Source organism: Juglans regia, chromosome 4, assembly GCF_001411555.2.
Source record: "Juglans regia cultivar Chandler chromosome 4, Walnut 2.0, whole genome shotgun sequence".
NCBI lineage: Eukaryota > Viridiplantae > Streptophyta > Magnoliopsida > Fagales > Juglandaceae > Juglans > Juglans regia.
In genome coordinates this window covers 23,284,506-23,297,980 of record NC_049904.1, presented here as the reverse complement: position 1 = coordinate 23,297,980, position 13,475 = coordinate 23,284,506, and the positions used below count along the sequence as shown (strand labels likewise).

The 13,475-nt window shown below is 40.2% G+C and overlaps 1 protein-coding gene across 1 annotated transcript; it reads left to right on the top strand.

Moving 5' to 3' along the window:
* The first annotated feature begins 10,376 nt into the window (after positions 1 to 10,376).
* Positions 10,377 to 13,277, top strand: LOC109000704 (pentatricopeptide repeat-containing protein At5g46460, mitochondrial). The gene has a single exon (XM_018977669.2). The coding sequence runs from the start codon at positions 10,458 to 10,460 to the stop codon at positions 12,573 to 12,575; it is 2,118 nt and encodes a 705-aa protein (XP_018833214.2). The 5' UTR covers positions 10,377 to 10,457; the 3' UTR covers positions 12,576 to 13,277.
* The last annotated feature ends 198 nt before the right edge of the window (positions 13,278 to 13,475 follow it).

Genomic DNA, 13,475 nt, shown 5'->3' with positions numbered 1-13,475 from the left:
AAATATATATCTAAGTTATTGATATTGATCCTCCGGTTCTTGAACCCAAAAACAAGAACTTGTGTAGTCGCCACTTGACGCCATATTCAAGATGAAAAAGTCCAAGAATTAAAAATATCATGCATTTTGGTAGACCAAATTGGTCTATATTATTTATATATGTTATTTATGTTAAAATAATAATAATAATAAATCGGATTGGGTCAGAACACCCGGTCCTTCCGAAAGTTTTTTCGGGTTGGCTAATCAGTCAATCGAGTAGCAGCAAGTGGAATGTCTTTGTTTCGAGTCGGGTTGGAAATGTGATTTTCTGTTATGGTCCTGGTTATTTCTTGCTGTTTGTAATAAGGAAATGCTATAAGAATGTATGATGGCTGCTGCGATCAGTAAGGGAAATGCTCATAAACTGTTTGATGAAATGATGAATAGACACAGGGATGAAGATGAAGGCTGAAATTCATAATATAAATCATGCTGGAATTTGTTCGAGACAATTCCTTTCTCCTGCTACAACCACTGACAACTTTTGATTCCACTTTTCTCTTCCCCCACTACACGTCCTTTTCTTTTCCTTTATACCCGTACCTCTAACAACCATAAAAGGTAAGATAAAATGACCTACTTACTGAATGAAAACTCACAGTAAATGAAAATGCACCGTTTTGGTTTATAACTACCAAAACGCTGCGTGTTACATAATGAAAACCAACTAAAACGCTGCACATCTGCTTCCTCTTTTATTCCTCTTCAACGCTGCGTTGCACCATGATTCAACTCCAAACGTTGCCGTTTCTAGTTCCAGACTTCTCCCTTCAAGTTCACTTTGTAGGTTCCCCACTTCAGTTCCTCCAGTTCGTGTTTTCTTCTCTCCACTTTAGGGTTCCTAACATTCTCCCCTTTCTTTATAGCATCTTGCCCACAAGATGTGGGTAGTTCTGTTGAAGCTTCCACAGCCTTTCCCAGGTATTTTCTTCCTCTGTCATTCCTCTCCACTTGACTAACACTTCGGTAACTCCTCTGTTTCCCTCCTTTATCAAGCGTCGCCCCACAATGTCTTCCGGTTCTGGTTGGAGTTCTCCTTGCGCATCCACTGGAGGCAAGGTTGCCAGTGGCTAGATCGAACTTCCCACCTTTCTCTTGAGGCATGAGACATGGAAAGTGGGATGGATTCGGGAAGTCGACGGCAGCTTGAGACGGTATGCAACCTTACTGATTTTCTTCTCCACCTGAAAGGGCCCAAAAAATCGAGGAGACAGCTTCATGTTTCTGCGGTGGACAACGGATTTCTGTCGGAATGGCTGCAACCTCAGGTATACCCACTCTCCTTCTTCAAATGTTCTCTCTGATCTGTGTTTATCAGTGTGTAACTTCATGCGATTTCTTGCCTCTTCAAGATTTTCCTTCAATACCTTGAGAATCTGGTCCCTGCTTTGTAGTGTTTGGTCAACTGTCTGATTTGCTGAAGTTCCTGGTACATAGGATAGTAGCATTGATGGTGGGTAACCATAGAGGGCTTGGAAGGGTGTCATTTTAGTGGCTGTGTGGTAAGATGTGTTGTACCACCATTTAGCAAAGGGTAGCCACTGTGACCACCTTTGAGGCTTAGTTCCCGCGTAGCATCGTAGGTAACCCTCTAGGCATTTGTTTAGTGCCTCTGTTTGCTCATCTGATTGGGGATGATAGGCAGAACTGAGATTGAGTGCTGACCCCTGTAAGGAAAAAAAAGACTGCCAAAAAGAACTCACAAATATTGGGTCCCGATCTGTCACAATAGTGCGGGGTAGACCGTGTAACTTGAACACATGATTCAAAAACAAGTTGGCCACCCCAACTGCTGTGTAAGGGTGGGACAAGGGTATGAAATGTCCAAATTTTGTGAACCTATCAACAACAACTAGGATCACATTAAAACCACTGGACATGGGCAATCCTTCTATGAAATCCATAGAAATATCTGTTCACGCTTGTTGAGGCACGGGTAAGGGTTGCAACAACCCTGCTGGTGGTGAGGTCTCATATTTCACTGCTTGACAAATCACACACTCCCTCACCACTTTTTTTTATGTATTTTTTCATGCCCTTCCAATAAAAATCCCGCTTCGCCCTTTGGTAGGTTCTTAAATAACCCGAGTGGCCTCCCATAGGATTATCATGTATATACTGCAGAACCTTCCCTTTAAATGATGAGTCTGCTGCGATGACAATTCTGCCCTTCTTTAATAACAAGCCCTGCTGTAGTTGATAACTTTTAGCTGGAACAGTACCCTCCTTTAGTTGTCCAAGGACCTGCTTAAGTTCGATTGACTCTTCGTAGCTGGCCTTAAGTTCCTCTACCCATTCGGGTGTTGGAAATGTTATCATTGCTAAGGATCCACCCTCTACTTCATTCTCATTCCCTTTCCTTGACAATGCATCCGCCACCACATTTTCCTTGCCTTGCTTATAAGCAATAACAAAATCATACCCCATTAACTTGCTCACCCACTTTTGCTGAGTTACGGTGCCCACACGTTGCTCTAATAAAAATTTCAGGGCCTGCTGGTCCGTTTTTATTACAAAAGACTGCCCTAGAAGATAGGGTCTCCATTTTCTTACCGCCGTTACTAACGCGAGGAGCTCCTTCTCATATGTGGAGAGAAGGAGTTCCTTTCCCTTCAAAGCCTTGCTCATATAAGCAAGTGGCTGTCCCCCCTGCATCAAAACCGCTCCCATTCCTCTTCCATTTGCATCGAACTCAATCGTGAATGGTTGGGTAAAATCCGGCAATCTAAGAACCGGAGGTTGTGTTACAGCCAATTTCAGCTCCTTAAAAGCTTTTAAGGCAGCCTCAGTCCACACAAAGGCATGCTTTTTAAGTAAATCCTTCAATGGTGCAGCAATTGTTCCATACCCCTTTATAAATTTCCGGTAGTATCCCGTCAACCCCAAAAATTCTCTTAAGGATTTGACATTCATTGGTACCGGCCAGTCCAGCATAGTAGCCACCTTCCGTGGGTTAGCCATCACTCCCTTTTCACTTACTATGTGTACCAAATACTCTACTTCATTGACCCCAAATTGACACTTGGACAATTTAGCGAATAATTGGTTTTTTTTTAGTACTTCCAGCACCACACGTAAGTGCATTAAATGGTCTGTCCAGCAGCTGCTGTACACTAGGATGTCGTCAAAAAACACTAAAACAAACTTCCGCAAATAAGGTCGAAACACCTCATTCATCAGCCCTTGAAAAGTTGATGGGGCATTAGTCAAACCAAAGGGCATCACGAGGAACTCATAGTGCCCTTCGTGAGTTCTAAATGCTGTTTTTGCCACATCCTCGGCTACCACCCGGATTTGGTGGTATCCGGACCTCAAATCCAGCTTTGAAAAAACCACCGACCCGTGCAACTCATCCAAGAGTTCATCAATAACGGGGATAGGGAACTTATCCTTTATGGTTTCTTGGTTAAGTGCTCGATAATCGACACATATACGCCAACTCCCATCCGCCTTACGGACCAAAAGTACGGGAGACGAGAAGGGGCTTGAACTGGTTCTTATTACACCTGATTCAAGTAACTCAGCCACTATCTTTTCAATTTCTGACTTTTGGTAGTGTGGGTAACGGTAAGGTCTAGCGGTAATGGGTTGGGTTCCTTCTTTAAGAGGTATTCTATGGTCTTGGGGTCTTGAGGGTGGAAGTCCCTTCGGAATGTCAAATACCTTTGCAAACTGTGAAATCAGATTCTGCACCTCATCTCCTCCACCCGAGATCCTCAACACATTGGTTTCACTAACAAGCTGCAAAAATAACCCCTTCCCCTTTTGCATGGATGTAAGCATTGATTTTCCCCCCTTAGCAAGGGTCAACCCTTCCAATTTCAGTCCCAACAACTCAACATTCTTCCCAAGATACAGAAATTTCATGGACAACTCATGAAAATTCCAAGCAATGGTTCCAAGTGTCTCCAACCAATCCACGCCAAGAACGACATCACAACCCCCAAGAGGTAAAACATAAAAGGAGGGATAGAAGGATATACCTTGTACCTTGATCTTGGCGTTACTGCAGTAACCTAAGCCTTGCACTATCTGTCCGTTAGCAACTTTGATAGCAAGTCTCTTTGACTCATCAACCACCAGCTTGGCTGTTTGAGCAATAGAGGGGTCCACGAAGCTATGTGTTAACCCTGAATCCACCAAAAGGACCACTTGTGTCCTCCCTATCCACCCCATGAGTCGCATAGTCTTAGAACTAGGCGTTCCCGTAATTGCATTTAAGGATATCTCGGGTTCTACCACCACCCCTTTCTGTTTTGAGTCTCCTTCAATAAGTAAATCAGCAACCGTAATTTCCTCGTCACCTACCTCCCTCTCCTCCAAATCCTCCACTCCTTGTAGGAGGTACACTTTAGCTTTCTTGCAAATATGATTGGGGTTCCATTTTTCATCGCAATGATAGCACAACCCTTTCTTACGCTTCTCATCCCATTCCGTGGAGAAAACTTTTTTGATAGGAGGGCTGTATTTCTGGTTGTTACTTCCTGTAGCACCACTACTCCTATACGAAACATAGTTGTTAGTGGGACTAAACTGCCCATTTTCCCCCAAGAACTTCATTGGTTTCTTAGCACTAATAAGGTGTTCTTCTTGAATTCGTGCTAAGCCAAAGGCTGCTGTTAAGTTGTGTGGGTTAAACATGCGAAGAGGCAACCTTATTTCATCCTTAAGGCCGCTGAGAAAGCAGCTCAGCTTATGGTGGTCGGCTAAGCCTCTCACGCTATTCGAGAGTGACTCGAAACTAGCCTTATAGGCGGCTACTGTGGTGACTTGCTTCAACCTAGTCAAGGTTTCCATAGGATCATCATAGGCAGTTGGTCCAAAGCGAATCAACATAGCCCTCATCAAAGTTTCCTAACTCACAAACTGGGCTGTATCTAAGGCCTCTTGATACCATACTAATGCTTCTCCCTCCATGTGGTATGCGGCCAATAATAGTTTTTGGGCAGGGTTTGTTTGGTGGTATTCAAAGTACCGTGATGCCTTAAAGATCCAAGCAGATGGATTTTCTCCCGTAAAGTGAGGAAACTCCAAACGAATACCTCTTAGAGCTTGCCCCCTTTGCTGCACTTGCTCATTCTCTTGATGGTTTTGCAGGTCCCGTGCCATATTCCCCTGGTGAGCAACCAAGGTTCGAACCATTTCATTGAGCTGGTCTAGCCTCTCATCAATGGTGTTGAAGCGTGTTTGGGTAGCGAGGTGGCTCTCCTCCAAGGCATCAATCTGCTGTTGCATTTGTTTGGATCTAGTAGCTTCAGCCATGGTTGCAAGATTCTGGGTTTTTGGATGGTAAATTTGTATGGCTGTTTGTGGCTTTTCTGGGTTATATTTTCTGGTTTTCTGGGCTGTCAATATGTTGGTTGTCTATGGTCATGGATGGGGGTGCGGAAGGGGATTGTGTCAGGATCGGTGCTCAAATGATACCACTTGTTATGGTCCTGGTTATTTCTTGCTGTTTGTAATAAGGAAATGCTATAAGAATGTATGATGGCTGCTGCGATCAGTAAGGGAAATGCTCATAAACTGTTTGATGTAATGATGAATAGACACAGGGATGAAGATGAAGGCTGAAATTCATAACATAAATCACGCTGGAATTTGTTCGAGACAATTCCTTTCTCCTGCTACAACTACTGACAACTTTTGATTCTACTTTTCTCTTCCCCCACTACACGTCCTTTTCTTTTCCTTTATACCCGTACCTCTAACAACCATAAAAGGTAAGATAAAATGACCTACTTATTGAATGAAAACTCACAGTAAATGAAAACGCACCGTTTTGGTTTATAACTACCAAAACGCTGCGTGTTACATAATGAAAACCAACTAAAATGCTGCACAACGGCTTCCTCTTTTATTCCTTTTCAACGCTGCGTTGCACCATGATTCAACTCCAAACGTTGCCGTTTCTAGTTCCAGACTTCTCCCTTCAAGTTCACTTCGTAGGTTCCCCACTTCAGTTCCTCCAGTTCGTGTTTTCTTCTCTCCACTTTAGGGTTCCTAACATTTTCCAGGCCGAGTTGGTTGGGTGAACAGTGTGTTTATGTTTAGGTTTCAAAATTTTGGATATATTAGGCCACTGGCAAAGTAGTAAGGTCTGAAACAGATGATGATGCGCAGACTCTCTCTCTCTCTCTCTAAGGGAATAATGATAAACTGCTCGTCTGCTGAACAAATGTCGGAAGTGAAGTTTTTCACCATTTGCATTTTAAATATTTTTTATTTATTTAACTTAATTTATAAAAAAAAATATTTAACAACACTATTTAGATTTTTACGTTTAATTAAAGACCTTTGTAAAATTCATACATGAAATTCAACATTATTATAATTTAGTACTTCTGTTAATCACTTGTTAGAAAACTAACTAGAGGTAATGCATCAATCTTTGATTGTCTGAAATGTGACATCAATATCTAATTCAGTCAATCGAAGGCTAATACGTGAAAATTTTCCTATTAATTTTCTATCTAGAATTTGACGAAAGTACTTAATTGCAAGTTTCTTAAAATTGAGGTTTCAATTTTTTTACACTAAAAATTGATGTATCAAATTGCAAAAATATAAGAATAACCCTTTGTTTACATTTTTTATTTTTTTATTTTATTTTTTAACAAGAGTGCAATTTTTTGAAGGGTGCATGCCAAAATCTTGAATAAACATTATTTTCAGATGAAAATGATGGAGGGGGAGGGAAGGGATATGAGATAGGTTAGGGGAAGTTTGAGTGGCGTGGAATTTGCCAAGTTTTGTTTCTATTATTTGTGTCATGGAATAGGAATTGATGATGTTTGTAAATATTTATTATTCAAAGGAATTTTGTAGATTCATTATGATGGATTCGTCACATTCACTCCATTGTTTTTCACAATTTTTCATGGTGGGATCTACCCTTTTTTTTTTTTAAAAAAAAAAAAAAAACTTTATCGATACTTTTACATTTGAGATTTGAATAAATCATTTATCATTTTTTGAAAAGAAATACATGCATGCATGCCGATGTTATTGTCCTTCCAAATCATGAATGTGTCACGTTTTTCGGTGTTTAGCCAAAAGGGCAAGATAACAAATCCCATTAATAATTGTGGAGAAGAGGAATGGTCCCAACATTGAAATTATTATAGCACCTAAATTAAACGAGGGGAGGATTGAAGAAAGGAAGCAAATGAATATTTTGATTCTAAGTTTCTTGGATTGTTAGGTAATACAATGACAACTATAGAACGTTTGATTTAAGTGTCCAAAGTTATAACAATTTGATCTTGTATCAAAAGGTTCCCTCTCTCTAAAAAATGTTTTCTCCACCTTTCTAAATACTCAAAGCTCTCTCTCTGGTTTAGGGGAGTGAGGACTTCCTCCCTCCTCCCCTATTTATCTCCATCTCTTATTCTTCGATTTATGTTTATAGTGTTTTTTCTTCTTCATTTTTTTTTTGTTTTGCATTTTTTTTTTCTCTATTGGGTTTGAAAATACCTTATCTACTGCCTTTTGGCCACCTAATTTGTACATGCGTGGCCCATGCTGAACATGAGCCATATGAGTCATCACTTCTTCGGAACCCTGACTGTTACACATGTGTCATCAATGGATTTATTGGCCTCAAATTTTCAAAATGCGCCTAACCAAACTGCATTCATCCATCTCTCTCTTGCTCTTAGTCACTCTTTGGGTCTCTGTCTTGGGTGGTTGGACGGCCTGTTGGCCAATCCGCCTGTCAATCTAGCCAGACGAGACCGCTCACAGGTAGCAAGGACGAAAGGAAAACTCTACTTGACGTCCACTGTTTGCTGCACTCATTTGCACACATGACGTGTCATCCAACCCCCCCCAAATGCACGAACTCGGTTTCATTTTGAATTTTCCCTTTCGTCGTTTTGATTCGTTCCTCTCCCCCAACCCCCCACGTTTCCTCCCTCCCTGTTTAGTCTCCCATCCCTTCTCTTTCCTTATTCTCACCCCCCCCTCGAGACTCCTCTACCCTAAGGGAGGCCCTGCACTGCGATTTAGGGCCTATAATTTTGAGTTCCTCCCCCGAAGGCCCCCGAGACTCCTCTGCCCTAAGCGAGGCCCTGCACTGCGATTTTGAGTTCCTCCCCCGAAAGCCCGAGCTCCTCGCAGGTGATATCTTATTCTTCTTCTTCTCCTCCTCTAAGATTTTTTCTTATTCTCTAAGGTTTCTTCTTCTTCTTCTCTAAGATTTCTTCTTCTTCTTCTTCTCTCTCTCTGTGTTCGACACACTCAGATTGAAGCCCTCAATCCACCGACGCGAAGCCCTCAGATCTACGGGAGGGGTAATGTATAGTTTCTTCTAAATAATCTTCTTGAAGCTTTTTCATGTATTACGTTTTTTTTCCTCTGTGATTCTAGGGTTTAGTCATACATTTATTTTTTTTCTCTGTGTTTACAACATCTTTTTTCCTCTAGGGTTTAGTTATATGAGCTATAAGTTAATGGTATTTTCCTAGAAATTAATGGGGTTGTTTCTGGATGATGCATAGCTAGTATTAGGTAGAGATTGGAGGTTGCATTCTATCCTGGCTAGTTTTAGTTTATTAATGAAGGTGGAAATAACTGATATTGGTTCATAATTTCAAACAAAATTAGCTTCACAGTGGGAAAGGCCCACCATCAACTTCTGTAATAGCCTAGGTTTAATTTCCTGGTTTTGCTTTGAATGGTTGTAATAGTCTAGACCCACGTTCTACCGAACTGAACTAAGAGCGCTTTCTTATCACAGTAGATACGACTATAAAGAAAAGGATGATTTTTGTACCCCCAATACATCTTACATGCATATAGTATCATTAAATGAAAGATTTTGTATGTCCAATTTGAATCGATCTCAATGGATCCCTTGTGACTGCCCAGAGGAGAAGTAATAGGTAGGAATGATAGGATTGGAACCCGTTAAATTTTGTACCCAGAACCAGATGGAAGGTGGAAATAGCTAAAGGTAAAACGAACCAGATTTTACTGGAAGGGTGGTGCTATGTAACCTCTTGGGTATGTTGTATATCTTGATTTTGGTCATGTATATAGATATATGTGCCGTACTGGACATATATTGCTTTGAATCACAAACGTTGGCGATGGATGGTGCATCACCATGGGACTGTAGTTGGGTTTGTTCAAAACTGTGTGGATGACATTACTTTGGTTCTCCTTGTCATGGCAAAAACGATGGATCCCCCCATACTTAGTTTTTTTTTCTCACTTGTGGCGGTGAGGAAGACAACAATGCGTACAAAAGTTGAAGTACCTTGAAACATTCAAGGTACTTCAACTCACCTAACCTAACCTATACATCCTTCCTTTAGACCTTCTCCTTCTCCTTCTTTTTCTTCTTCTATATATTTTTTTTCTTTCAAACTATGAGATCTTGATGCAAAAACTGTAAATTTTTTCCAGTTACAGAAAAATAATCTAGACTATTACAACCATTCAAAGCAAAACCAGGAAATTAAACATAGGCTATTACAGAAGTTGATGGTGGGCCTTTCCCACCGTGAAGCTGATTTTATTTGAAATTAGGAACCAAAATCAGCTATTTCCACCTTCATTAATAAACTAAAATTTGCTAGGATAGAATGCACCCAATATTTCCAACTCTCATTAGAATAAAATGCATGTTCTCTTCACTTACCTAGGTTGGGTTTGATTACTTTGAAATAAACCATACATGTGGTTGTACTTTATTGACACTAGTTAATAGAAAATTAGACTATGGCTTTCTATTATTAGTTAAACCCCCTTACCGGTCAAAAAAAAAAAAAGAAAATTAGTTAAACCTCCTGGTTTGACTAGCAATGCCAAATTTTCTGCTATTGCAGTGAAAGCAACCTAGAAATGAGATATGACTAAAACTCTTATTCTTAAATTTTGTCTCTTTAACCAAATTTATTAAGTGGCATATTTTAAATGCATGTCTATTTAGACTCACCTTTCTTTTCTTGTCTTGTGATTGTTCTTTTCCTGAAACTTTTTTTTTCAAATACGTCTTCAATCAAAACGCACATTTTGATTTTTTTAAAAAGAAAAAAAAATAGAAAATGCATCCACATACTGAGTGCACCGCTATAGTGGACTCCATATAGTAGTACTCAGGACGAAAATAGGCCCCTTGCTAATTGTAGTGTCTTTTTACTAGTAGTGGTTTAAATCTTTAATGCCACAACCAATTGATCTAATAGTTAGATCATTTCAAACCGCTTTACGTGGTCCTCTCTTAGCTAAGCTAAGAATATGTGCTCAAACCTATGGTTTATTGTTTTTTTTTTTTTTTTTACCCCATCTCCCTCCTAACAATATAAGTATTCTCGTTATAATTTTTTTTTTTTACATGCGGTTGGAGACAACACTTCCCGCCGCTTTATTACAATGATCTACCGGATCTGACCTTTACACAAGCGAATGCGATGCTAATGTTTCGCCCTACTTTTCGTAATTTTGTATTTCCCCTCGCTTCCTTTTCGTCCTCTGTTTCACGCTCTAATTTCTCCGGATGCTTCCTGGGCATGGTCGATTACGCCAACTCAAGCACTCCCTTTCACAAATCATTGTTGTCTGGTCACCTAAAGAACCAAAGATTAGACGCAGCTCGAGCGCTCCTCGATAACATCCCCGTTCTCGATGCGACTCTATGCACCATGATGATCAACGGTTATGCCAGAAATAATAGACTCCGCGATGCCTTGAAGCTGTTTTACGAAATCCCGGTTAAAGACATTGTTTGTTGGAATTCGATAGTTAAAGGGTGTTTGGATTGTGGGGATTTGAGTATGGCCGTGAAGCTTTTTGGTGAAATGCCTGAAAGGAATGTCGTTTCTTGGACCACGATGGTGAATGGGTTCTGTCAGTTCGGGAGAGTTGAGATGGCTGAGCGCTTTTTTTGGGAGATGCCGGTGAGGGATGTGGCAGCGTGGAATTCAATGCTTTATGGGTATTGTGGTAGCGGCAGACTTGACGATGCTATGAGATTGTTTGACAAGATGCCTTTTCGTAATGTGATATCATGGACTTCGTTGATTAGTGGGCTTGATCAGAATGGGAAGGGCATTGAAGCGTTGTGTCTTTTTAGGCAGATGGTAGGTTATGGTGTTGAGCCCACTGTGACCACGTTGGTTTGTGTGTTATCAGCTTGTGCAAATATACTAGCTCTACATCTAGGTGTTCAGATTCATGGACATAATATTAAGTTAGGGTACTGCTTTGATGAATTTATATCTGCTTCACTCATAACATTTTATGCAAATTGCAAGCAAACAGAGAATGCTGGTAAGGCTTTCTATGAGGTAACGCATAAAAATGTAGTTGTATGGACAGCTCTTGTAACCGGATATGGTTCAAATGGTAAGTATCAGGATGCATTGACAGTTTTTGGGGACATGATAAAGATGGGTGTCCTTCCTAATCAATCTTCTTTCACCAGTGCTTTGAATTCTTGTTGTGGATTAGAGGCTCTTGATAGGGGCAAAGAGGTCCATGCAGTAGCCGTTAAGCTAGGTTTAGAGACTGATGTCTTCGTGGGTAATTCTAACATTGTCATGTATGCTAAATGTGGAAATATAAATGATGGCTTAGCTGTATTCAAAAGAATTCGTAACAAGAATACTGTCTCATGGAACTCAATTATTGTTGGTTGTGCACAACATGGGTGTGGCTTCTGGGCTCTGACTCTCTTTAGCCAAATGATACGTATGGGGGTGGACCCGGATGAAATCACATTCACAGGTTTGCTTTCTGCATGTAGCCATTCCAGGATGTTACAGAAAGGGAGATGTGTTTTCAAATATTTCAGTGAAGGTAAACATATTGAGATGAAGCTTGAACACTATGCATGTATGGTTGATGTCCTAGGTCGATGTGGTGAGTTGGAAGAAGCAGAGGAGTTAATAAGACGCATGCCTATGAAGGCGAATTCCATGGTATGGCTAGCTTTGCTTAGTGCTTGTAGGATGCATTCTAACTTGAATGTGGCTGAAAGAGCCGCAAAATGCCTTTTTGATTTAGAACCAAATTGTAGTGCAGCATATGTGTTATTATCTAATTTATATGCATCTGCAAATAGATGGGGTGATGTCTCCAGGATACGGGGGAAGATGAAACATAGTGGGATCATAAAAGAACCAGGATCCAGTTGGGTTATTCTTAAGGGACTGAGGCATAAATTTCTTTCTGGAGATAGGTTGCACCCACTCAGCAAAAAAATATATGAAAAGCTTGACTGGTTGGGAGGAAAGATGAAGGAATTTGGTTATGTTCCCGATCAACAGTTTGCTTTGCATGATGTTGAGGTTGAACAAAAGGAAGAGATGCTGTCTTATCATAGCGAAAGGCTAGCCATTGGATTTGGGTTGATTAGTACTGTAGAGGGGAGTACAATAATAGTAATGAAGAATCTTCGTGTGTGTGGTGACTGCCATTCTGCCATTAAGCTCATAGCTAAGATTGTTGGGCGGGAGATCGTTGTAAGAGATTCTAGCCGCTTCCATCACTTCAGGGATGGTCTTTGTTCTTGCGGGGATAATTGGTAGTTCTGGTCTTGTATTTGTAGGATGCACTTCTGTGGAATTGTTTTGAGGGGCTTTATAATATTTGAAATGATTTGCAGTAGAGCATGTCTATGCATATCATATGATACCCATTGAATCAGCAATACTGTTTAAAGATTGGCGAGATCATTAAGAGTCTCCTTGGCTATCTTATATGTGGTTTGGAAACACACCAGTTTGGCTAGTTTAAGGTGCCTCAGGTGTAGATAATTTTAAGGTTCCTCAAATGTAGATACTGAGGCATTAAGTGATAGCTGGTCCAAACTTGAGCAGAGAAGTAATCTGGTCTCCAAGAAACAGTCTTTATACCCAGTGGTACTTTTAGCAGGAAAACTCTTTTCCATATTCCTTTACATCAATTAAAGGGAAATGTGATTGCTGTTGATGGTTTTTTCATAAAATGGGAGTTCTCAGAGCCTTGGCAATTCCATAAGGAGCTCTGCAAGCAAAGCTGCTTCTGGTGATGTTATACGCGAACGGTCAGTAGAAAAACTGTTTTCTGTGAGCTCCCATGCTTCAAAATTCACTAGGTTCAATAAGTGGTACGAAAGTAGTATTGAATTCTTAAGAAAGGCAATTAAATGAGGTGGAATTATTTCAGGAAAATGATTGGCAAACAGGGACTCATACACAGGTTCTGCATGGGATATGCAAAAATTTACTCGTTCGGTTATATAGATGAGATGAAAGTTGAAAAATGAATAAAAAATATTATTAGAATATAATATTTTAATATAATTTTTGTTTTGAGATTTGAAAAAGTTGAATTGTTTTTTATATTTTTCGTGAGAGTTCAAAAAAATTGTAACAATGTTGTCTAGTGGTGACAAAGTAATTGCAACTGTATGTTCATAGTCACGAAGAAACTGGTGGGATTGTTCT

Excerpts from the sequence above, each read along its gene's own strand:
- LOC109000704 (XM_018977669.2), top strand. The coding sequence starts at position 10,458 with ATGCTAATGTTTCGCCCTACTTTTCGTAATTTTGTATTTCCCCTCGCT.